At 42.3% G+C, this 22,881-nt stretch overlaps 1 protein-coding gene across 1 annotated transcript in view; it reads left to right on the top strand.

Annotated features, from left to right (window-relative positions):
- Positions 1-22,881, top strand: part of TRPC7 (transient receptor potential cation channel subfamily C member 7) — a 107,154-nt gene that overhangs the window by 31,009 nt on the left and 53,264 nt on the right. Inside the window, exon 3 of the mRNA XM_053376867.1 lies at positions 12,054-12,236. Within this exon, the coding sequence (XP_053232842.1) occupies positions 12,054-12,236 (183 nt within the window). The remainder of the gene's footprint in view (positions 1-12,053; positions 12,237-22,881) is intronic.

The following is a 22,881-nucleotide window of genomic DNA, read 5'->3' as shown; positions in this document are numbered from 1 at the left end:
ATAAATATGTTCATATATGCACATGTGTGAATCATCTGGAACGACAAATCATGTAATGACTACCTACCATTGACCTTCCTGAAGTTGTTGGGCTACAACATTCATCTCCCCTGACCATTGGCCATGCTGGCTGGGGCTGGCTGGGTGTAAGTCAGGTTCCCCATCCCTGAGCTACTGTTAAGTTGGAGAGTCCTGCAAACTTATCCACAATTCCTATTAAATCACTGTGCTTCCATAACTCAGGTGAATCATTAATCTTTTTCTCTAGGCATTTATTCACAAGAAGCACACTTTTCTTTTTAAAGAAAGGTGGATATTCCTAGGTATCTTGAAAACAACCCAGGAAGTCCTGACAGTTAGCAGAATGGATGATACAAGGCCCCAAGGGGACAACACTCCCGCTTTGTGCTCTTTTAATGGTATAATGTGCATGAGATGCAAAATGAATTATGCTCAATGAATGTGGAGATTTGTTCGATCTTTGCATGCCGGAGTGCTTGTCTAATGCACTCTATGCAGCTTAAGCTTGATATCCAGAGACTCTGTTGTTTATCGGCTAAAAACAGGTGTTTTAGCATAAACACACAAATATGCTTGGAGATATCTATAAGAGAGAAAAGCATTCTAATTAGCTGGAGAATCAAAGGCATGCGGATTAGTTGTGATGTGGAATTGAAAGCCAATTCAGATTAGAGTGGTGTGGTGACAAACACCTTAACAACTAAGAAGTGGCTTTCATTATAAAACTGCCTCATAAACCTCAAGATATTCCTCTCTCTTGTGTGCAGAAGAATGGTGAGGTGTTGAATATGTTTAAAAATCGAACAGAATTAGCAACATTTTAGAATGTAGTTTTGCTTTTTGTTTGAAGCTTATAGGAGCTACAAAAAAACTCCTACTATTTTAGGACGCTTATATTTAGAACAGCCAGGTTCTTTTCAGAGGTTGCTGGGCTCCCATTAGCCCCAGTTAGCGTGGGTAATGGTCCAGCTTGATAGGAGTTGCAGAACAACAACATCTCAAGGGCAGCTGCTTAAGGGAGGATTAGCTTAGAATGCATGTCACCTGCTCTGCATCTCAATAGACACCAGGGGAGGGCACAGAATGCATGAAATCACACAAAACAAAATACAGACCATAAACCACATTTAAACAATTAAACTAAATCAACAGAGCAGCTTAACCCAAAAATCACCAAAAAATAATAATTAATATGCTAAAATGCTGAAAATGCCTGGGCAAAACAAGGAAGTCTTTATGCAGCACCCAAATGTTAAAAGTGCTTCTAAAGAGATTTTAATAATAAACTAGGCACCACCCTATGAATCTCCATTGAAGGGTGATCTAAAAAGAAAGGATGAATGAAGGACTAGCAGAATTTCACCTGGAGCCATCTTAATAGCATTTTCAGTTCCAGGTAAATACTTTCTTTTCATCTAATTTATCTGATCCCTTATGGTTCACAGTCTTGGCCTTTTGGTATTAAATTGTGTCTTTAAAAGTGTTATAACTGGATTTCAGGGTTTTTTCTTTTTAAAAAATAAATTGTTACAATATAAAACAATCAAAACTATATGTTAATGTATTCTGTTTTGTGAGCTGCCCAAAGAGCTTCTTTTTTAGGGTGGTTCTGTAAATATAGTACTGTAAACAAATACAGTGGTACCTCGGGTTACAGACGCTTCAGGTTACAGACTCCGCTAACCCAGAAATAGTACCTTGGGTTAAGGACTTTGCTTTAGGATGAGAACAGAAATTGCACGGTGGTGGCGTGGTGGCAGCAGGAGGCCCCATTAGCTAAAGTGGTACCTCCGGTTAAAAACAGTTTCAGGTTAAGAACGGACCTCCAGAACGAATTAAGTTCTTAACCCAAAGTACCACTGTACATAAATGTACCTACAAGAAAAACTATCTTTTCTTCTCTTGGCTTCCTCCTGCTTAGGCAGGCAGGAAGAACAGGACCTTCAAATTATCTACAAAATTGGGAGGAACAAGTTTCTCCGATCCGCTTTGCATTCAGCACGTTCAAAGTAGATGCAGAGAATACATATGGAGAATATAGTTTCAACAGTTGTCAGCAGTATTTTCAAATGATCTCAGAAACACTGAGAAATATAATTAAAATGCAAATTAAGGCTGGAAATATGGAAGGGGAAAGTACGAGTCTTCTTTTTCTGCCACTGGGACAGCTGGTCTATTTACATTTCAGTATTTTCTGTAAAGTGAAACTAGGGCTGTTACCTGAACCCAATGGTTGCCATACCCACCCAAAAAGTTGGGTGCATCTGAGAGTGCATGTTGGTCACACAGAGTATCTTGTGGGTCATTGCAGCCGATGAAAGGTCCAACAGCAGGCCTCCTCGTCACTGGCAAATAAGCCTGATGCAGGTAAGCAGTTGCTGGTTGTGATTGCCTGAAGAGGGACCTTGAGCTGCATCTGCCCACCAGTCTCTGTTCGGTGTCTCCTAAGTCAGGTCCTCCATCATGGAGGGCATGTGTTGCAGTGAGATCACTAGAAACTGCCTCCCTGTTGTGGGGCGGGACCATTTGGACGGCCGCAATGCCCCATGTTGCTGGGGTAGAAATTTGGTCGGTTGGGTTGGCTATTGGCTGCTGAGGGGCTACTTAAATTGCTGCACGTTGCTTTCTTGCGATGTGCAGCGGATCACCCGCCCTCCTCTCCCTATATTTAGGGTTGTTCTTATGGCCTTGCTATGCCTGTCTAGGGGTCATCTGTTTTGGAGCAGGGGCCCAGTAAGAATTTTGCCATTTGGCTGATTGGCTGGTGCCACTTGGTTTTTGCCTACCGTGTAGCAAATCGTCACAACTTTGTAAGGTTGGCAGTTAGGCATTTGGTTCAATGTTTTGCGGAGGGGACGTGGTTGGCTGTACCTGCCCCTCCATCGCTGCTGCTAGTGAATTCCGTTAAAGAAATCCAGGGGCTCGCCTTGCTTTTGTCAGAACCCTGTCAAGGGGCTAGGACCACGCCAAGCCCCTGGGAGCATCTGGGGTGAGCTGTGAGATCGAAGGAGTTCTCGCTCCCCCAGGATGCTTTCCCTTACTGACATATGGTGGTGCCCAGTGTCAGTCCTGTTCCTGCCATCGTGCAGGTTCAGGTAGTCTGGAACCAATGCCTAAGCAACCACTCACATGCTGTAATCAAAAAAGTTGTGGCCAAAATTTAATGCCAAGAATCTTAAACTAAAATCTGTGTCTATGGTGTCTTCATTTGGGGGTAGTTTTGGGGGTCTTCACACGCAATTATAGAGATGCAGACAGATAGGAACATTCCATTTTGACATCATCACTATGTCCCGGAACAATTCAATGCAGGGAATGTCAAAATAATTGGCGGCTCATATGGATTGTGCTGGTGCCCAGTACACCATCACAGTAAGCCCACTGGGTGGATGAGCAATGGCCATTTGCCCAGTCTCTGTGCACCCTGGAACAAGCCCTGTTAGCAAATGGTAATTGGAGTGCCATTTCCTGCTAAGAATCCTGGTGGTGTGTGCTCACCAACTAACCTATCCCTTTCCTATTTTTGTCTGGAGGTTGGGGGCATAGCAGAAAAGACAAGACTTACAGTGGTAGAGAGCAAACCTCGATCTAAGTCAATCTGTAAGCTGTCTGCATAATTGAACATCCCTGCTTTGAATAGTTGTCCTACCCCACCTAAAAGTTAGCAAGTATTTTCATCCTATCTACTTAAATATCATGGCTAGCTCTTGCTCTCCAGCCTGCTAGACTTCACAAATGACCCTCATAGTTGAAGGTAGATATTCATGTAACAAAAATTATCAGTGCTCTCCCAATCTCTTGTCTTATGCAGAGCAGTTTTCTACTCTTGCCCTTTCTCCTGCAGGCAGACTCAGTACTTGACTGCTTTCCAAACATATGGCAACTCCTAGGCAAAATAAATAAGTGGAAGGAAATCCAATTTGGCCAAGCGTACTACGCATATTTCATCTTAAGGCAGTTTGGCAAATATTTATAAACACTTGAGATATTTGAAACGATGTGTTTCTTTGGAAAACCGGCAAGGAAGTCAAGATAAACGTTATTTTTTTCCTTGCACTGGCATTCAGTGGTGCCTTTAGAGCCAGATAATGGGACACAGGTCTGGGAGGCCTCGGCCAACCCCCCCAAAAAACCCACACTCCATCAGTAACTGCTATCCACAATGTCATTTATTTATTTTTAAGAGAGGGTGCGTGTTGCAAAGCAAAGATCCAGACAGTCACACCTACCATCTTTGTATCCCAGAGTGATGCACTTCTGGACCCATGTGGGATGCTGGGAGGTGAAAATGGCTGTCTGAAGCTTTCCTCTGTAGCATGCCTGCTCAAAACAGAAATACATTGTGACCAGTTACTGCTACCACACCACCTGGTAAGACCAACTGGTGCGAAGGAAGGAGAAGGCCTGTATTTATTTATTCAAAAGTATTTGCAGGGGTAGTTGGGTCAGAACTTGACAACCTACGTGAAACTTTAGGAAGGAAGCAACAGGACCTGCTCATTCCTTCTTGCATGCTACCCGGTAAGCCAAACTCATGCCTTGACTCTTCCTCGTGAGGTCCTGGGCACAAAAGGCCATAAAATGCTTTCTGCATTGGAAAAGAGAGCCCCCCAGTCTCAGATGAGTCCAAATTCAGTAGAAATGAAGACTGCTTCCATGCTTAGATTTCCTTGCTGAGTTGGACTAATGACACTTTAAAATCCTAAGTGCTGCCACTGCCTGGGGGTTAACTCAACAAACCAAGGAGGATAGAATTATCATGGGTGACTACTGCTGTGAATTTCACACCCACCCACCCACCCACCCACCCACACCCATTGCCCTTCTTATGTAAGGGAAGTGCATATCACACTGACTCCACACTTAAGAATTGCTGCCTGCAGATTTCCGCAGATTTCTGTCTAGTCAGTGGAACACAAAAAAAAGAGAATCTGTGACTGGCAAAGTGTACGCACTCCTTTCTAATCTAATGCATGGGTGTACAAATCTTACTCCCAACCTCCCACTGCTAGATCTCTGCCACATCTCAGAATAAAGCAGCTGTCAAGAGCAAGTGTGCCATTTTTCTCTCACTGTTTCCACTGACAGCCTCTCAATCCATTAAGTTATCTCGTTGTTTTTTTAAAAAGCTGTTTTTCTTTCATTAATTAGCCAAGGTAGGCTGACTGCTCTCATTGTATTCCTTCTAACCGATATTAAGTAGCAACATTCCTTCAGCTCCTTCTGAATCGAGAAAATGTGTGCGGCTTTGAACAGATGTAAAGGCATTACAGAGTTCATTTAGAACATAATCAGCAGATAATTACAAGGTACTCAGCTAAATTGCAATGAATGGCAAGTGCCAGTCGCTTTCTCCAAACACCAAAATTAGGCGTTTTTATCTCCACATGCAAAAGGGGGTCAAAAGGAGCAGGAAATGACTAATTTGAAAACCTTTTATTATGGCTGAGTTTTGTAAAATTGATATTGTACATTTTGTGCAAGAAAACAATGTTCTGATTGTTTCTGCTGTGTGGATCCTGTTCTATAGTAAATAATAGTAATCAGAAGCATTGTAAGTTTTCCTCCAGTTAGTCCAAAACATACAGCACCTAACCTCAGCTTCTGCTGGACTTGAAACACATACAGATCTGAATCTTCATAAAAACTATCAATGTGTTTTGATGTGTCTGTTTTCAAAACATAACATGGCTTTCTATTTTTATTTTTACTTTTTAAAAAAGGATAAAGCCATTGCTCCTTTATTGCAGAATCCTAGGTGGATGGCCTGTTTATCTGTGGCACCTGGCAAACACTTATTCAGCCTGCAATCTCGGTCTTAGAAGTGAGTCGACAAGTTGAATTTAAGGCTTCCAAATTATTTTTGTCCTCTCCCCATCCCCTCCCCTCCTGCCTCTGCAACCTCACAATTGGCAGCAAGTCAGGACCCCACTTCATTATAGAAGGACTCACCTAATTTCTGTGATTGTAAGTTGATTTGTCTGGCAAGCAGACTCACCCAGAACAAGTAACTTTTTACACGTTTCCATCAGACATGAATTGCTAACTTAGGCTTCAAGCCTAATGCCACTTACTTGAGAGTAATCCCCACTGAATTCAACAGGACTTGCTTCTGAGGAGGCATGGTTAAGATTATACTGTTAGTCAGTACTTTGCACTCAAAATGATGGCCTTTGTTACATTTTTATCATGTCCTTCCTTCCAGAAACTCAGAGCTGTTCACATCCTCTATTTTATCCTCACAACAACCCTCTGAGGTAGGTTAGGATGACAGAGAGTGACTAGCTTAAAGATGCCAAGTGAACTTCAGGGCCAACACTACCATTAGGCAGGGTGAGGAGGCTGCTTTAGGTGGCAGGTGATGGGAGGCAGGGAGTGCTGGCGAAATAAGATTCAGCGACCAATCTACTCAGCTTCTGTAAGCAAAATGTCTATCTTGTCCTTTGCATCCAGCAGCAAAATGTCTTGGGGTGGCCCTGTGTGGCTGAACAAGGATTTGAACCTGGGTCTCCACTCTTTTTACTACGCACACTGGCTAAGAGCAGCACGGCTTCTGCCACCATAATGGTTTCCTGCAGATCATGCAGAGTATGCATATAGCTTCTACTCACTTGGTTCAGATACATTATGCGATCCTTGTGATGCACTATATGAATTATTTGCATTCACATCAGCAGAAACACCTCTGTGGCTTTACAATATCCATGCCTGCTTGTTTCATGTAATGTTGTCCTAAGCTGTTTTTTCAGATGTTACTTAAGAAGCTGGGGGGCTGAGTGGCTTGCAGGGTCTTAAGGCTGATCTCTTGGATGGCATAACAACACTTTGTTCCTTGGCACTTTTCTGTCTCACATGCCCTTTCGTGATCTTTATCAACTCTCCCTGCAGAAATACTGTCAAATTTAATAAACCACTCAGCATTATTTATAAAGCTGGATGCTCTAAGAAATGTAGGAGAGGGAAGATGCTCTGAGCTACTTCACATTACTCCTAGTCAAATGATGCAAACATGAGGCTTCGAGTGATATTTTGAAATCCTGTGAGTTTATAAATAGAGAAATTTTTTAGCATCTATCAACATTCTCACACCCCATTTTCCATGATAATTAATGATTGGCTTAATGTTCAGGGCTGTCATCCCAGGCAAATAGAACTAGGTCCTGCTGTGCCAATGCAAAGTTATAGCCTTGTGCCATTGCTTCCAAGAGACTCAGGGTTTTGCATTGTTCAATGGATCCCTCCACAGCAGTGGGTTTCAAATGTTCCAGATGGGAAGGAATGGGGACAAATCGGGAGGGGTTTTTTCCACCATCCTTGTGGTATTTTGGTCACCACAGAGGCTCAGGAGACTCAGAGCCTCTTCAAAGGAGGTCTGCTACTCCCCAGCTTCTCCCCAGCAATGCCTATGAAAATGGCCCAGATTCAGCTACTTCCTGTTTGCTGCACTGCTTTCAGGGCACCCCTGCTGCAGTTCTAGAATCCCAATGATGTGGATGGCTCTCAAAGGATGACTCTCATGGAGCTGTAGGCCTTTATTCGTTATTATGTTCAGCACAGAAACAAAATGATGTATTGATGCAGAACATCAGTGGATTATAAACCAAGAAATTCAGCACTGGAGGGTCAAATGCCTAATAGATATTATACTGTTCCTGGTGGCACACAACTTGGCATTCTGGGGATATTCAGATAAGCACTTTTCAGATAACAATGGAATTTTTCTGCGGCTTGTACAGCTGCTTGGCAAGTATGATGAGGTAATGGGTGAGCGTTTGCGGTGTGCATCTTCAAAGGCGCATATTGATCACTTCTGTGGGAAAACCATTGAGAATCAACTGATAGTCTTTATGGCCAAGGAAGTGTCAGAGAACATACAGAGCAGGCTGTACATAGCCAAGTATTACTCTGCCATACTAGTTTGCACACCGGATATAAATCCCTGTAAGATTTGTTGACAAAGGTGGGTGATAAAGGTTTCTGTAAAGGAATATTTCATAGAATTCAGAACAATGCATGAATTAACCAAAGATGGGCTTATGGACCTTTTTCTAAAGAAACTTGAGGAAAACAACATTAAAGTTAAGGGCTGCCACAACCAAAGTTATATAATGGTGCCCACATGATAGAGCAGAAAAGGGTGCCCAGGCAACAACTGCTTACACTGAACTGACAAGCTACTCCATGGCTGTCATTCTCTCAGTCTATTCGTTTCAGATGCAGCCTCATCATCAAAGGAGTCTATTGCCCCTTTCTTTGTGCTATTCTCTGCCTCTGTTCAGTGGAACCAGATACTGAAAGCCAGTGATCACCGTAAAAGAGCCTGCAGAAGCCCTTAATGTTGATGCCGCTATCAAAGAACCACCATGTAAGCACTGCAAGGAGAGGAAATTTGTATACGAGGGTCAGGCTCACAATGAGGAGTGTGTTCAGAAGAAATCTTCAAATGAGAGTTCTTCTACACATTTGTCAACATTACTCACGTTTCAGTTGAGCAGCTTGACTATATGGGTGATGCATGGGGATTCTTGTGCAAACTTGAGAAGCTACCAGAAGAGACACTTACCAGCCACTGTATGGATTTCTACAGAGCCCTCACCAACCACTCCAACATCAATAGTGCGGGTGTTTATATCGAGCTAGACCATCTGCACCACATTCTACCTCCCACAATAGGCTCACCACAAGGTGTTCTGCATTGTACAACCATGGAGCTCAGCTTGCTGCCCTTCCCTTATCTCAGCTTGGTGCTCAGACACTTGTTTTTGCCACCCTGGCTCAATGCAAACATGGAGCTGAATGCAAATGTCCTAGCACAATTTGGAGGGGAACACAGCCACAGAGTTCAGATTGGCACCATCCCTCCTTCTGTCTAATTCTCCAACCCAGGGATAGGATCTCCAGAGGTTTCTGGACTTGAATTTGCATCAGCCCCAACCAAGCTGTCCAATGTTTTAGGGATAAAGGGAGCTGTAGCCCAACAACATCCAAAGGTACGCAGGATCCCCATCCCTGTTACACAACACGAGTTGCCACCATCTTCATCCTAAATTTCTGCAAATAATCTCTATGAAAAACACCAAGCAGAAGGAAGCAGGATACATAACTGAATTTAGATACTAGCAACAACAACAAAAATATACCCAGTCTCAGCACAAGGAAATACAAAGCAGATTTATTAGGAATGGTATCCAAAGACTTCCAAAGAATCCAGAAAAGTGTAAGGAAAAGCAACTCATGACCTCATCAACAAACAGGTTTCGCTGTCTTAGGTTTTGGTTGATTGCTTAATTATGTGAGCCTCTGAATTTAATTAACTCATCAAAGCTAATTTGAAAAGATCTCTCGAGGCTGTGAGAGCTTATATTGTGACTGCCATTTGTATTTGCTGGTTTGGGACCATCTATCAGGGTTTTGTCATTGCGTCAACATTAACTTTAATCTTGTTTGAATGTCATTGTGTTTACTCAGTCTCCAGTTTGGGGCTTTATATCCCCATGTGCAATGGTGGCTCATAAGCAGATTACTTATAGGGAGGGGGCACCTGGTCTGAATGGTCACATGTGGCGAAGGGGGTGTGCTGTGCGTCCTTACCACTGAGCAACATAAGGCAGCAGCAGAGGCAGGGGTCACCTTATGCTAGAGTGTGGCTGCTGACTGGCCACTAACACCAATGGCCTGGCAGGGAACATCTGGCCAGCCCCAAGCCACATATCTATGTTGTGATGATCCAAACACTCCGCTGCTTCTGTTGATTGGATTATCAACTATGACGAAAGAGGGGAGGGAGAGAGAGAGAATTACTTAGATTAAGTGTGCGACTCTGCAAAACAACTGCCTTTGCAAGAGAATTCTGTTCAGCGCCTTTATGCCTAAGTAACCATTTAGGAGATAATTTTTTTAAATAAAAATGAACAGTGCAATCCTCTATGAGAAGTAAGCCCTGTTGAGTGCAATGGGACTTATTTGCCGATAACTGTGTGTAGGATAGCATTGAAGCCTAGGTTATTCCCTCAAAGGACTCTTGTGTAGAATCTTTACTGTACATCATCATGCCATTCTGATGATCAGAACCCCACTAGGATGACCTTTGTTCTCCCATTCATCATCCCATTTCATCAAATGATTTTTTTCGCTACCATGCAGAGGTTGGAGGGCCACCTGTCATGGATGCTTTAGCTGAGATTCCTACATTTCAGGGAGTTGGACTAGATGACCCTCAGGGTCCCTTCAAGCTGTTTGATTATATGAGTCTATGCAACTATTTTATTTGAATTAACCATTTGTATCATGCTCTAAAGCAATGCTGACTATTATGATTGCTTTGTCATTTGCAGTATAGAAGACTTTACATTTGCAGAACAGAATTGATACTAGCACGTATTGAAGAGGCAGTTTGACCTTTCCACAAGATGGTTCTTTAACACCTGTCACCTATTTGAGCAATTTTGATTCTCGCTACATTCTCTATATCTGTATGCAAATTGTCTCGTATAATAATTATGTGCTTTGTATTTGTTGCAATCATAGTTTGGAACAAGAGGGAAGCCTGGTTGTGACTTGTTTGCATAACTCTTTCACTGCCTACTTTTTGAAAAAATGAATCAAAGTATCGTGCAATGAAGCATTGATTCATAGGATCAAACTTTTTATTGTATACACTGTTAATAGTTTACCACTGCTCTTGGTAAAATATTTGTATCTTCTAGAAAAAAACATAGTGGTAGATATCTGTGTGTCTGCAGAAGCAAACATTCCTTGTCCTTTCAAGTAATTTCAGGTACAGAATGTTGCTTTCTCAAAAGTACAAGATCATGTAAACTAAGGATGACAAATCGAACACATTTACCAGAGTGTACCACCTCATGCTGCAAGGATCATAAGCTAATGCTTAACATCCTGACCCCTGCTCATGAATAGGGATGCCACCCTTAATACACCTACTAGGGAGAAAGATGTTCCTACAAGTCACCTTATTGTGGCCTTGGTGCTGCTAATGCATACAAGTGTTTCACAACATTCATACAAAATCATTCTTATCAAAAGACTATCTCATATACCCACCCCTCACCCCCCATGTAAATAAGGTTTACAATTTCTATGGATATTTTTACTCATTGGATTTTCTGCAGAAACAGTGGGTTTTATCTAACACTGCTGTTCCACACACACAGCAGAAATCCACTTGCGCAATGGAGCTTGCACCTCGTCTCTCCTGCAGCCTCCACCAGACTCTCAAAATTTGTTCCAGAGGGATGGGGGACAAACAGGGGAGCATGAGGGAGGGAGGGACCACTGCATGAGTGAGAGCAGCTCACGCAGTGCATACCTCCAACATTTCTCCGATGAAAATAGGGACATCCCATTCCATAATGATAATTTTACTATTTATACCCCACACATCTTACTGGGTTGCCCCAGCCACTCTCGGCAGCTTCCAAGATACATAAAAACATAATAAAACATTAAAAATCTTCCCTATACTGGATTGCCTTCAGACGGTTCGGGGGTCGGATAACTCCACACACTCCAACATTTCTCTGGTGAAAATAAGGATATCCTAAGGAAAAGTGGGACATTCCTGGGCTGGCTTCTCTTAATCAGGGACGTCCCTGGAAAATAGGGACACTTGGAGGGTCTGACAGTGTTGGATACAACCCAATGAATCCAGTTTAAATGGGAAAATAATGTGGGATGGCATTTTGGTGAGTGGGGTCAATGCTGGCAGGGGCTGATTGAAGTTGTAGAGCATTTTAGGAGCCTCTCAAACATCTGGAAGTCACTAGGTTGGTGATAGCTGTGCTTCTGAGGGTCCTCTGAACCTAAGACAAAACTTTTCAGGGGCCCAGGGGACTACAGTACAGTAGTGAGACAGGAAGAACCCCGTTCATGTGTCCTCTTGCAAGTGCTTCATCAGATGACACACATTACATTTGTACACAGGTCTATTGTGGCCTTCAAGTTGTAGGTGGCTGTAGAACCAAGTAAATTCATGCTGCGATGTTTAAAACGTTTGTTTTTCTCTGTTTCATTAGAATGATTATAGGAAGTTATCTATGCAATGCAAGGATTTTGTGGTGGGTGTGCTGGATCTCTGCAGGGACACAGAAGAAGTGGAGGCTATTCTGAATGGAGATGTGAACATGCAAACATGGACTGAGCATCATCGTCCAAGTCTGAGCAGAATCAAGCTGGCCATTAAATACGAGGTCAAAAAGGTAAGCATCCTGTGAGCTGCTTTGTTATTGTCTTTTTCTTTTTCTTTTTGAAAGCCAAATACAAACTGATAAACCAGTGGAATTACTGTATGAGTTTCAGTTCAAAGCACACACATACAAAACTGAAGTGGAAACTGAAAGCAATGTTGGCAAATAAGGAAGAGCGAGGGGCAGTAGGGGAGAGTAATAGCCATGAAAGTGTGTGTTGCTGAACCCTGGAACAGGTAAATGCCTGGCTTTCAGCATTTACTTTCTTCTTTCACAACAGGGGTGATCTGAGGCTTCTGTGTTTGATCCTTGGGACTCTCATCTGACCACGGCACAGCCCTCAGTTCCCTGATTTGAACTCTTCTTGAGCATTTTTGCCCGGCTAGAATGTGTCCTTCAACTCTGATAATGCTTGCGCTTGCCTGGACAAAGGATAGAGAGGGGAGTGTGAAGAAACAAGCATTCTGTAAATTATAAATTCACCTTTATTGCCCTGCCCACTTTTGCCTCTGGTACCACCTACCAGAAGATTGCCCAGGAAAGAATGCAACCCTTGGAAGGAAAAAGCTCCCCCCCCCATTATATAGAGTACAGTGAATAATCAACCTAACATTATTATTTTTAAAAATATAGATTGGAGGGAATTGACCCAATGGGGCTTTCCTCCCTCTACACTCCCTGAAATTGACTGGGGGGAGTCAGGCACTGGCAGAGCAAGAGGAGTGGGGGGGGAGTGCACTGCCTCTGGCAGTGTGACCCTGACAGGGTGCCATCGCGGCTCCCCCCCCCTGGCTGCGCTGGGTGCCCCGCCCCCATAGGTTGAGCCCCCGCCTCCAGGACATGTGCCAGCCCCACCCCGCCTGCTCTCCGACACCCCCCCCCCCGGTGCTGGAGCATGAAGCTCTACCACTAGAGTCAGGAAAGCCCCCAAAATAGCATGTGGTGGGAGGAGAGGAGGGATCATTCCATTTGGCATGTGGAAATGCTCCCACAGATGGAATGTTCATCCTAGCATGATGTTGAATTTGACCCTTACAGTGGTACCTTGGGTTACAGAAGCTTCAGGTTACAGACTCCGCCAACCCAGAAAGAGTACCTCGGGTTAAGAACTTTGCTTCAGGATGAGAACAGAAATTGTGCTCCGGCGGCAGCGGGAGGCCCCATTAGCTAAAGTGGCACCTCAGGTTAAGAACAGTTTCAGGTTAAGAACGGACCTCCAGAACGAATTAAGTTCTTAACCCAAGGTACCACTGTATTAATTAAATCTACATATATGTACACAATGCTAAGCCTGACCTAGGCTGCTTGATGAATTTGACTTTTGAGAATTCTGGCCCAAATGGACCAGGGGAATTCTATTACCTTTCTTCACAGGTTCCAAATGTTCTGACATAGATCATGGTTTGAGAACTATGGAGAAATGTGCATTTTGAGAGAAAATGTGTTTATAATACATATTTGATTTTTCAATTAATTTAATTAAGAGCGGTAGATTAATGCAGAAATAAGGTAGAACAAGTTTATGGAGATTCAGATTGCAAATCAGATTGCAAAACTGATTGAATTGCCCATCCCTGGTCTAAATGAATGGATTCACCTTGCTTCCTAACTGTGAGAAAATCTCTTTCAGTTCAATGCTGCATTGCTTTGGGGCCTACGTACTAGCTATAATGTGGTCCATTTGTGCAACAAAATATGCTTCTGGCTTCCTAGACTGTATAGATTTGGCAGAGGAGAAAGGGATCACCACTTCATTTCTCAGAATACAATTGTTTGCGAATAATTTTATCTGTCTGAAACTGGCAGAGCATGCCAAGAGAGAGGGGTGGGAGGAGAAATGGAAAGAAATAGATGGCTGATGCAAGAAAGCTTGCTTTGTTTTAGAGTCAAGTCACCTGGTATGTTAAGCACACTTCTTTCTATATATATAAAAAAGCATTTTTAGTGCTGTCTGCTTTTTTCAAAAACTAGAAAAGGAAGAAAGCAGCTGTGTGCAGGGACCCAGTTCAGATCAGGATGGTAGTGCAGTGGGGGGAAATAATAATTTAACCCTTTCTATGCTGGGCAAATAGCAATTTGGTGTGAATTTTGGCAGGAAATAATTGGTTAGGAAGGGTTAATCCTGTCCTCTCTCTCTCCCCCCTCCCCTCCCCCTTCTACTATTATCCCAGTCTGAATTGGGCTACCAGGTGAGTGCTTTTTCTGAAAAAAAGGAAAGCAGCCAGCAATTTAATGTATAGCTTGACCCCTAGCAGAATCATTATAAACTCTCTTTTTTATTGTGGACAAGTGCTATGTGAATGAAAGCCTGGCATTTTTCACCTAGGAAGCTTCCCTCATTTTTTTATTTTTTATTTTTTGAATGCTTGCCCAATTTATTCTCCATCTTTCAAGGGAACCAAAAAAAATCCATCAGAACTTTGTCCTTGTGAAACGGCCACAGCATTATTTTGCCTCTGCTAAAAGGGAAAACTGAGAGTAAAAGTGGCCAAGAGAGGGAAAGCAACAGCCTGTTAAAAGCATGGGAAATTACTTTGTTCTAGTCAGGGCATTATCAATGGTTCTCCGTTGCGAGCATGTGCTATGCAAATTGATAATTTCTTTCTTTCCTGGGCCTGGGTGGTTCAGATTAATTATTTGTACAATGTACTGTGATGGAAATTGGGATACTGTAAGTGGACTGTAGAGATGTTCCAAATTTTGTAGCTAACATCTGTTCCCTCCTTTTCCTCCAACTCCCACCACCTGCTTAGTTCTGCCTCTCGACAGCTGTGGCCAGAGACGGTCTCTTCCTGTTATCAAAGCAATTAGTTCAGACTCTAATACTGCAGGGTCCTCCATTTTAATTCTCCCAGAGAGATCCTGCGTTTATCCATCATCCCCATTGTTGGATTTGAGGTAGTGTTGCTTTGAAACATCGGCAGGGAGAGGGGATGGAGGGGGTTGGGGAAATGAACGAACCGGGATTCACAAGTACTGGCGCCGCAGTGTGATATTTGCAAAAATAGGAAGAAATTCCCCATGCTCATTAAATTCTGATGAACACTTACTAGGGAGGACAGTAACTCAGTGGCTGAGTACATCATTTGCATGCAGAAGGTCCCATCTTCAATCCTTGGCATTTCCCATTGAAAGGATCAGATAGCAGATGATGCAAATGATCCACTGCTTGAGGGCCCATCACAACATGATGGTTTTTAGAAATGCAGATAGCATCTGCAGGAGGACACCAGTAATTAAGTAATGAAGCATGGGCAGGGAATTTAACCCTTTCCTCCGCTGCCACTCTCCTGAGGAAAATCCACCCCCTGAATTTGCTTTGGGAAGAGCTCCCCCATACGCACCATTGGAGGTGCCCCTGCCAATTCAAATGGCAGCTTCAGAAAAGTGATTTTCCCCAGGACAACAGCAAAGGAGACAAGAAGATTAAATTCTCTCTCTCTCTATGCCTGCTCTGATCTTGATTCAACCACTCATTTTGCAAGTCCTAGACATTCAGAGGAAATGGGTGGATTAGAAAGTGGGCTGCTGGGTGAAGGGAGTAGATAGGAGAATGTGACGAACAATTCAATTCTTCTTATTAATTTTCAAACTATTGTGCAGGTAGCAATCATTGAAAGTTGTCCTGAGTCCACCCCTTGCTGCAACATTTTTTATGGGTAGCAAATCGCTTATAGGAATCACACTGCTTCAGTTCGGAACCCTTTAAGAAACCAGCTGGAAGTTTCATAGCCATAACTCTGTCAAAGTGTTTTGACTGTTTTTAATGTTGGTTTCACTTTGCGAGTTGCTTTTGGGTCACTTTTTGTACGGAAAGTTGTTGTTATTATTGTTTTATTTATTAACTGTATGGAGATACTCTGCATTACTTCCAGCATGGATGCTGATACCTTTTTAAAGGTTATGTACTGGGTGTGTAAGGACTTTAATGCCCAAAGCACATTCTCAGGAACTTGAACAACCCATTACATGTGAGCTGCCATTATATAGCAATGCTTTCTCCCAGATGATTCATCCCATCGCAGAACTGTACCTGGGTGCTTGCATATTGAGGCTTCACACACTCAGCTCAGTGTCCATCACCTTCTGAATTACTTTCACTGTTGTTGCAACATTGCAGGATGCTATGGAAAGTCGCCCAGATTACAGGAGTTTTGGCTTGTGTGTTTTCCTAGACGGCCAGTTGTAAGCACATTAGCTAATACACTTTTTTAGATGGCTGGTTGCTCTGCCTAATGAGCAGTGGCAATCACTGCTGGTTTTAAAAGCAAAGCTGACTCAGAGAAGGAACTGTGGGGTAGGCCTGCAAAAATAGTGACCAAATCTTAAGAGATATGCAAATTGGACTGGATCATATCTTAAACTAAGCAAATTGCACCGCACCACTCCAACTAAAACAGGGCCTGTTTTTTGGCATATTTGTCTCACACTTTTCCAATGCAGAGACTTTATCTTTTCCCTTTGGACTGGTCTTCTATATAATTGCCTACATAGCTCACAGTATGTTGGCTGATGCCTTGCAACCAAACAGTGATGCAGTGGCCATGCTCCCAGTGGTGTGAAAATTCAGTATACTAATAGGCTGGCCATCAAAAGAAGACTAACTTTATTGCAGAAGTGTTTGGTAGCAGGGTGAATGAGAAGCATCCATTTGTGGGCACTTTCGCCTCAATCTGAACGTTGATAAGAACTTCCTATGTGCAGAGAAATGGGGGCCCAATGTAAAGATTGAATGAATGCCCTTCAGGCTGGCCCCAGTCCATTTGGGTGCTCTTACTGCATGCTGTCAAATGGACTGCCTTGTAATGGACAGAAATATTTTACCAAGTGGCACATGTTTTACGGTGATGGAATTTTGTATTGGTTGGATTCGCCAGCTGGTCCCACTCTCACATGCATGGTTTCTCCCCCAATCCACTGGTGTTCTCTGACCTTCACATTTGGGAATTGCTCTTTTAGAAAACTAGGTACGGTGAAATAACCTTACTATCAAAAGAATCAACTATAGCGTACGTCAGAGGCTAAGAAACAGTGAGCATTTTGAAATGGTGGGTATGACTTTCACTGAATTAATCGGCCTTGTGTTCTTTCATGCACTGCTTCTCACCAATTATGAAACAATCCCTTAAGTACAAAGAACTTTGGGCATGGGTCTAAATGTTGCCGAAATGCTGAATAAGTCATATTCTCTTTTCAGTTCATTTCTCCCATCAGTGGCTTATCAGGCTTGCCTTTAAAGGCACATCAGTAGTGAAAGCGTTCCTTCATAAAATATGCCTGCTGTTTCTGTTCTGCCTGCTCAGCAGTTGCAATATCAAAGGAAATTGGGGGGGGGGGTGTTCGTGGTGTTTGTTGTGCTATTAAAGAGCAGTACACATTTTATGACAGCCATGAAGTTGGTTCAACATGTAGATCTGATAACTTTTACCCATGCTATGACAGATCTTCCTGTGTGTGTGCGCGCATGTGTGCATGTGTGTTTTAAAGCATTATCGCCTGATTTGTGAGGTGACCACTGCAGAAAAACCACCTGAGATATATAGAGTAACATAAAGCAGTCCTTGTATATTACTGTCCTATTCTGAAAAGGATCTGAATGACTGCTTGCCTGAATACACCAACCCTTCCGCCCTCAATATCAAAGTCTCTCTCTAGCTTAGATAAGGAAAAATAGTATCAAATTTCATTCAGGATAAATATAAATTAATTTGAAAAAAATGCATTTGATTTTCAATTCAAGACTAAGTAGTATCTGATTCAAAACTTCCACAGAGGCATTTGTGTAACTGCAGCAACAGAGAAAGTAGGACACTTGATTGATGTGAAATTCAACCAAACAAGATATTTCTCTCACTACGACTGCTACTGTCTGCTTACCAGAAACGCTTGGGGCCATTGATATTTTCCACACATTTCAACCAGCCCTTAGTCTTATTTATTTAATTCATCTATATCCTGATTCCCCTTAAATTTTCTAAACTCTGTCTTCATTCAAAACAGGGCTTCTGGGGCAGTGTACACAGAAATCAAATATCAATAAAATATTCCATTTTCTAAAACATATCTGTACCTTCATTGGTTCAGCAGCCAGAATTTCAGGTTCAGCCTAAGTATTTTTTTAAAAAATATTCCACAGGTCTCATGCTCCTGTTCAATAGTTTTTCTTTTTCTTCAAGAAATATAAACTTGTTATGTTGCAAACATCACTTAGTCTCATCATTTTATCTTAATTTATTAGTTTGCTGGAACTAATTCAGTGAAAGGAAAATCCTCAATGTCCAAATGCCAGATCATAGGTAGCCCATATTTGACTGAGTGGATATTTCTCTTCTTCTGCAGATGTGAATAGAGCTGCACAATGTAGCTTAGAGCTACCTGAATACTCCACTAGCTCATACAAATCTGTCATCCTGAATTTCCATGGGAACTGATCTATTTAATATTCCAGCCACAGTCTGCATTGATTCATATCTTATGTTGTCCCATTCATTCCATTGCTTATTTTCACAAATGTTCTTAAGGACTCCAGAGGCTTTCAGGGATATCAAAAGAAATGTCATAATTAAGTCAGCTGGCATAGATAAAAAATGCCGTTTAATAAACTGCATTGCTTATGGTGATAAACATCACCTCAACCCAGCATGGATAAAATACCTGTTGAAGCCAGGTTTTGTACATAGATCCTGTTCTGGATTTGGGGTGACAACAAGCTAAGTCATAGTTAGAGAAAACACACGGAAATCCATGAACTTGCTATTTAAGTCAATTGTTTTCCATGGATCTCCTCTGAGTATGGCTAATATTTGATGCTAACCTGTGTCTTCAGTGTGCGAGAGCAGCATGCATGCGTGCTCTTGCTAGATTAGGTCAATTTGCTTATTTATTTCTATAAGGCATTTATACCCCACCTTTTATTCAAAAAGGCTGTCAGAGCAATTTGCAAAAATTTGTGCTATCACTGCTGACCACACTTCATTGAATATAGTGTGTCAAATCTATGTGCCTCTTCTCCACATTTCACAGGAAATTGCCAAACACCATTGGTCCCACTAACTCAGTGAACTAGGTTATCTTGTGTCTGTCTATCTATCATCTATCTATCTATCTATCTATCTATCTATCTATCTATCATCTATCTAATCTGTTTATCTATGGTGATATCCAATTATGCTCATTTGCAAGTGGAACAGATTTCTGTGGAAAGGACAAAAGTTCTTTTCCCTCTTATTCCCCTCTTCTCTCCTCTATCCCCCTTCTAATATCCCCTTTCAAAGGAGAAAAGGAACAGGAAAAGTAGGTGGCAAGGCCACTCCCAGAATTTCCTTAAGAACAGCTGCGACTGGATTCCATAATCAGTGTGTACACTAAGTTTCTGGAAGATTCTATTCAGTGAGAGTTTCTCGTATTTGAAATTCAAATTTCAATGACTCACGCGACTTCTTTTTTTTGCCATTATGCATTCCATGGGCATAATGAGTTTGTGATGTACGAGTGGTCTTAACAACCTGTGTGTGCAAACCCATTGCCAGGTTTAAGGCTGAGCTGCAAGCTCTTACTGGTGTAAGCAGTAGATTAAGCAACCATCCAATGCTTCATCTGAGTAATGCACAAAAATGTCCAATGGCATTATTTTATTCACAGAAGGCTTTTGGATCCAGGAGAGAAGAACAGAATGGCTGGAATCAACTTCACTGATTCACCCTTCCTGCTGCAGCTCCATTTGTTTCCCCCCAAAAAATCTGCTTCAAAGGGTTGGGGGACAGAACAACATCATCAGAGGTGCCAGAGGCGACTCAAGAAGTGGGAAAGTGGGGGCTTCTCTGATCTAGTGGGGATTCTTTTTACCTACTCTAGATGTATTCTTCAACATGTCATGTATGCAGCAAAAGTGGATAAGTGGTGGATATTAAACTGGACCATCCACACATTAGTTGTTCAGCAATGCTTCCCTACATTATTGCCATCTGGGGGAGCAGTCTTGTGCTATAGTGCAATAAAAGTGGGGGAGGAGGGAAAATAACAACCAGACAACCCAGAGCATTTGCGGTATTAAAAGGTTGCAGAATTTTAGTAGGAAGTTACAGGACAAATGTAAACAAAGCAATATGTTTGTTCCAATACTTTTGCAGGCTCAAACAGAATTTTAAGTGGGAACACATATAAAGTGGGGTCCCTTTCTCTCCTCCCTTCCATTCACAGAATAACAGCTGTGTGTATTTTGTATCTTACCTCTTTTATTATATAACTTTTATTATACCTCTTTTATTATATAACATTCTAGCCTGCTTAGTCGTCAACGCTTCCTCCAGCAAAAGCTGTCTGATCCAGGCAGCGCTGCTAAGAAAGAGGCCTTTAAAGCTGATGATATTCCACCTGATAATCATTGAATTAAAGATCCTCTAAGATTCCCCCCCCCCCTCCTTCTGAGCTTCAGAGCATTTTGGAGTTACTTAGGCTTCAAGATTTTCCCTACAGCCACTGGCAATCAGTTGCAGTCAACTGTTGCATGCTGTGCAGTGAAAACATCCTCGGCAAGATCAAGAGAGCAACTCAGTGTGATGCATTAAAGAGGAAGTTGGGCTGGGAAACCATCTGTGCATTAGTCTTCCTGCGTGCAAAGGTCTGGCCAAACCATGACTGATATCTGTCTATTAGGGGTGTTCAATGGACTCAGACAAATCTCAAACAGCACAGGTGGCTTGCCAGAGGTGAAGTATGATGTCTGTGAGGTAGCACAAAACAAAGTAGAACTTTGTGGCACTTCAGTGATGTATACATTTAAAATAATGCTGCAGACAAGCATCTGCTAAAGGTGAATAACAATGTTTCTAAGCCTGCCACAATGCCAAGGTAAAGTGAGAGAGCTCTGCTTGACTCACAAGTCAAGCTTGTAATTTTCACCCGGAAGGTGAAATATCAATTGCTTACAAAATACTAGAGGAGACAAAATAATTCATTTTCCACCTATGCCAAGTCTTAAATGGATGCCTCTACATGAAAATCAACTGAAGCTATCCTGAAATCTGGCAGAAATTCATGCCATTGGAAGAGGCACCCTTGTTAGCAAATTCCACCCAATTCCACACACAAATTCAAATGCTGTAGAAGTTTAATTTTTTAAAAAAAAATATGCAAAGCACAAAGGCTTCTGAAACTATTAGCCTATAATTTGGCAGGCCATATCCACACTGGACAAGTTAGTAGGCCTATAGATATTTTTCACTTCTGTCAAAAGGGAGAAAAGCTTTAAAAATTTCCCAGTGATGAAATTGTGGGAATGAAGTAGACTTGGATGAATCCCAAGCTGAAGAACTTGCTATGAGGTGCCTTGGAACAACACAAGCCATTTTCCAAAGCATCAAATTGTGGTCCGAACTCAGTCTTGTGGCCAGTTGCATACTCTTGTTAACTATCCTCTCTATCTATTTACACACCTGTTGAGGCTGGAAAAATATGATATAAAAGTAAACTGCTTAGGGGTTTTCTTACAATCAAGCAGCATATAAATTTTGTTAAATAATTTTTTAAAAATCTAAAGGCTGCAATATTGAAGTACACAGAACTCATTTCTGTGTCGACATGCATAGAATTGTACTGGATGCTGCTGTTTTGATGTATTATTTCTATAATTTGAGGCTCTGCATTCTGTGTGGCTTCCAACAGCCTTGAATTTCAAAAGATTAGAGGAAAACAAGAGAGTAGCATTCTGTTTTGTTTTTAGTATTTTAATCTTCTGGAAACACTAAGAGGGGCTTGACACAAAGTGCGTTCAAATCAGCAGAAACTGTTCTACTTACGTCAATACTCATCCCCTCCCCCCACCATGACCATATTTGTTTATTCCATAGATATCTGCTTGCTGTAGGAGATTATTAGCATCTCTTTACTACCCACTTTATCAAATTCTTGGCAAAAAAGTAGGTTTACTGGTGAGTGTTCTGTGCTTTATAATTTTAGCACTCTAAATGATAGTGGAGAATCCCACATATAAAAGAATTAGTATTATATATTTCATAGAATACATACATACATACATACATACATACATACATAGACACACACACACAGAGAGAGAGAGAGAGAGAGAGAGAGAGATACATACAGCTGACACTCAGCTTGCTTCACTTGCCACTCCCACTACTCTCCCACCAACCCTCTGCCCCCTAAGCCCCACCCATTCACATTTCCCTTACTCTTACTCCTTACTCCTCATCAAAGGCCCTCCTTACTCCTTGCCCAAGCCCCCTCCTGTATGCCCCTCCCCTTACTACTTGTCAATCTCAACAGCTCACATGTGCCACCACACTGCTCTTGTTGCTCATCGGCAAGCAGGTGGCGCTGTGGTCTAAACCACTGAACCTTTTGGGCTTGCCAATGAGAAGGTTTGTAGTTCGAATCCCTGCGACAGGGGAGCTCCCGTTGCTCTGTTCCAGCTCCTGCCAACCTAGCAGTTTGAAAGCACACCAGTGCAAGTAGATAAATAGGTACTGCTCCGGCAGGAAGGTAAACAGCGTTTCCGTGCGTTCTAGCTTCTGTCACGGTGTTCCGTTGCACCAGAAGCGGTTTAGTCATGCTGGCCACATGACCCGGAAAGCTATCTGTGGACAAATGCTGGCTCCCTTGGCCTGAAAGTGAGATGATTGTTTGATTATTTGAT

The sequence above is a fragment of the Podarcis raffonei genome, chromosome 2 (assembly GCF_027172205.1).
Source record: "Podarcis raffonei isolate rPodRaf1 chromosome 2, rPodRaf1.pri, whole genome shotgun sequence".
NCBI classification, from domain to species: domain Eukaryota; kingdom Metazoa; phylum Chordata; class Lepidosauria; order Squamata; family Lacertidae; genus Podarcis; species Podarcis raffonei.
Note: the sequence above shows the minus strand (reverse complement) of the source record. Positions and strands in the feature narration are given on the sequence as shown.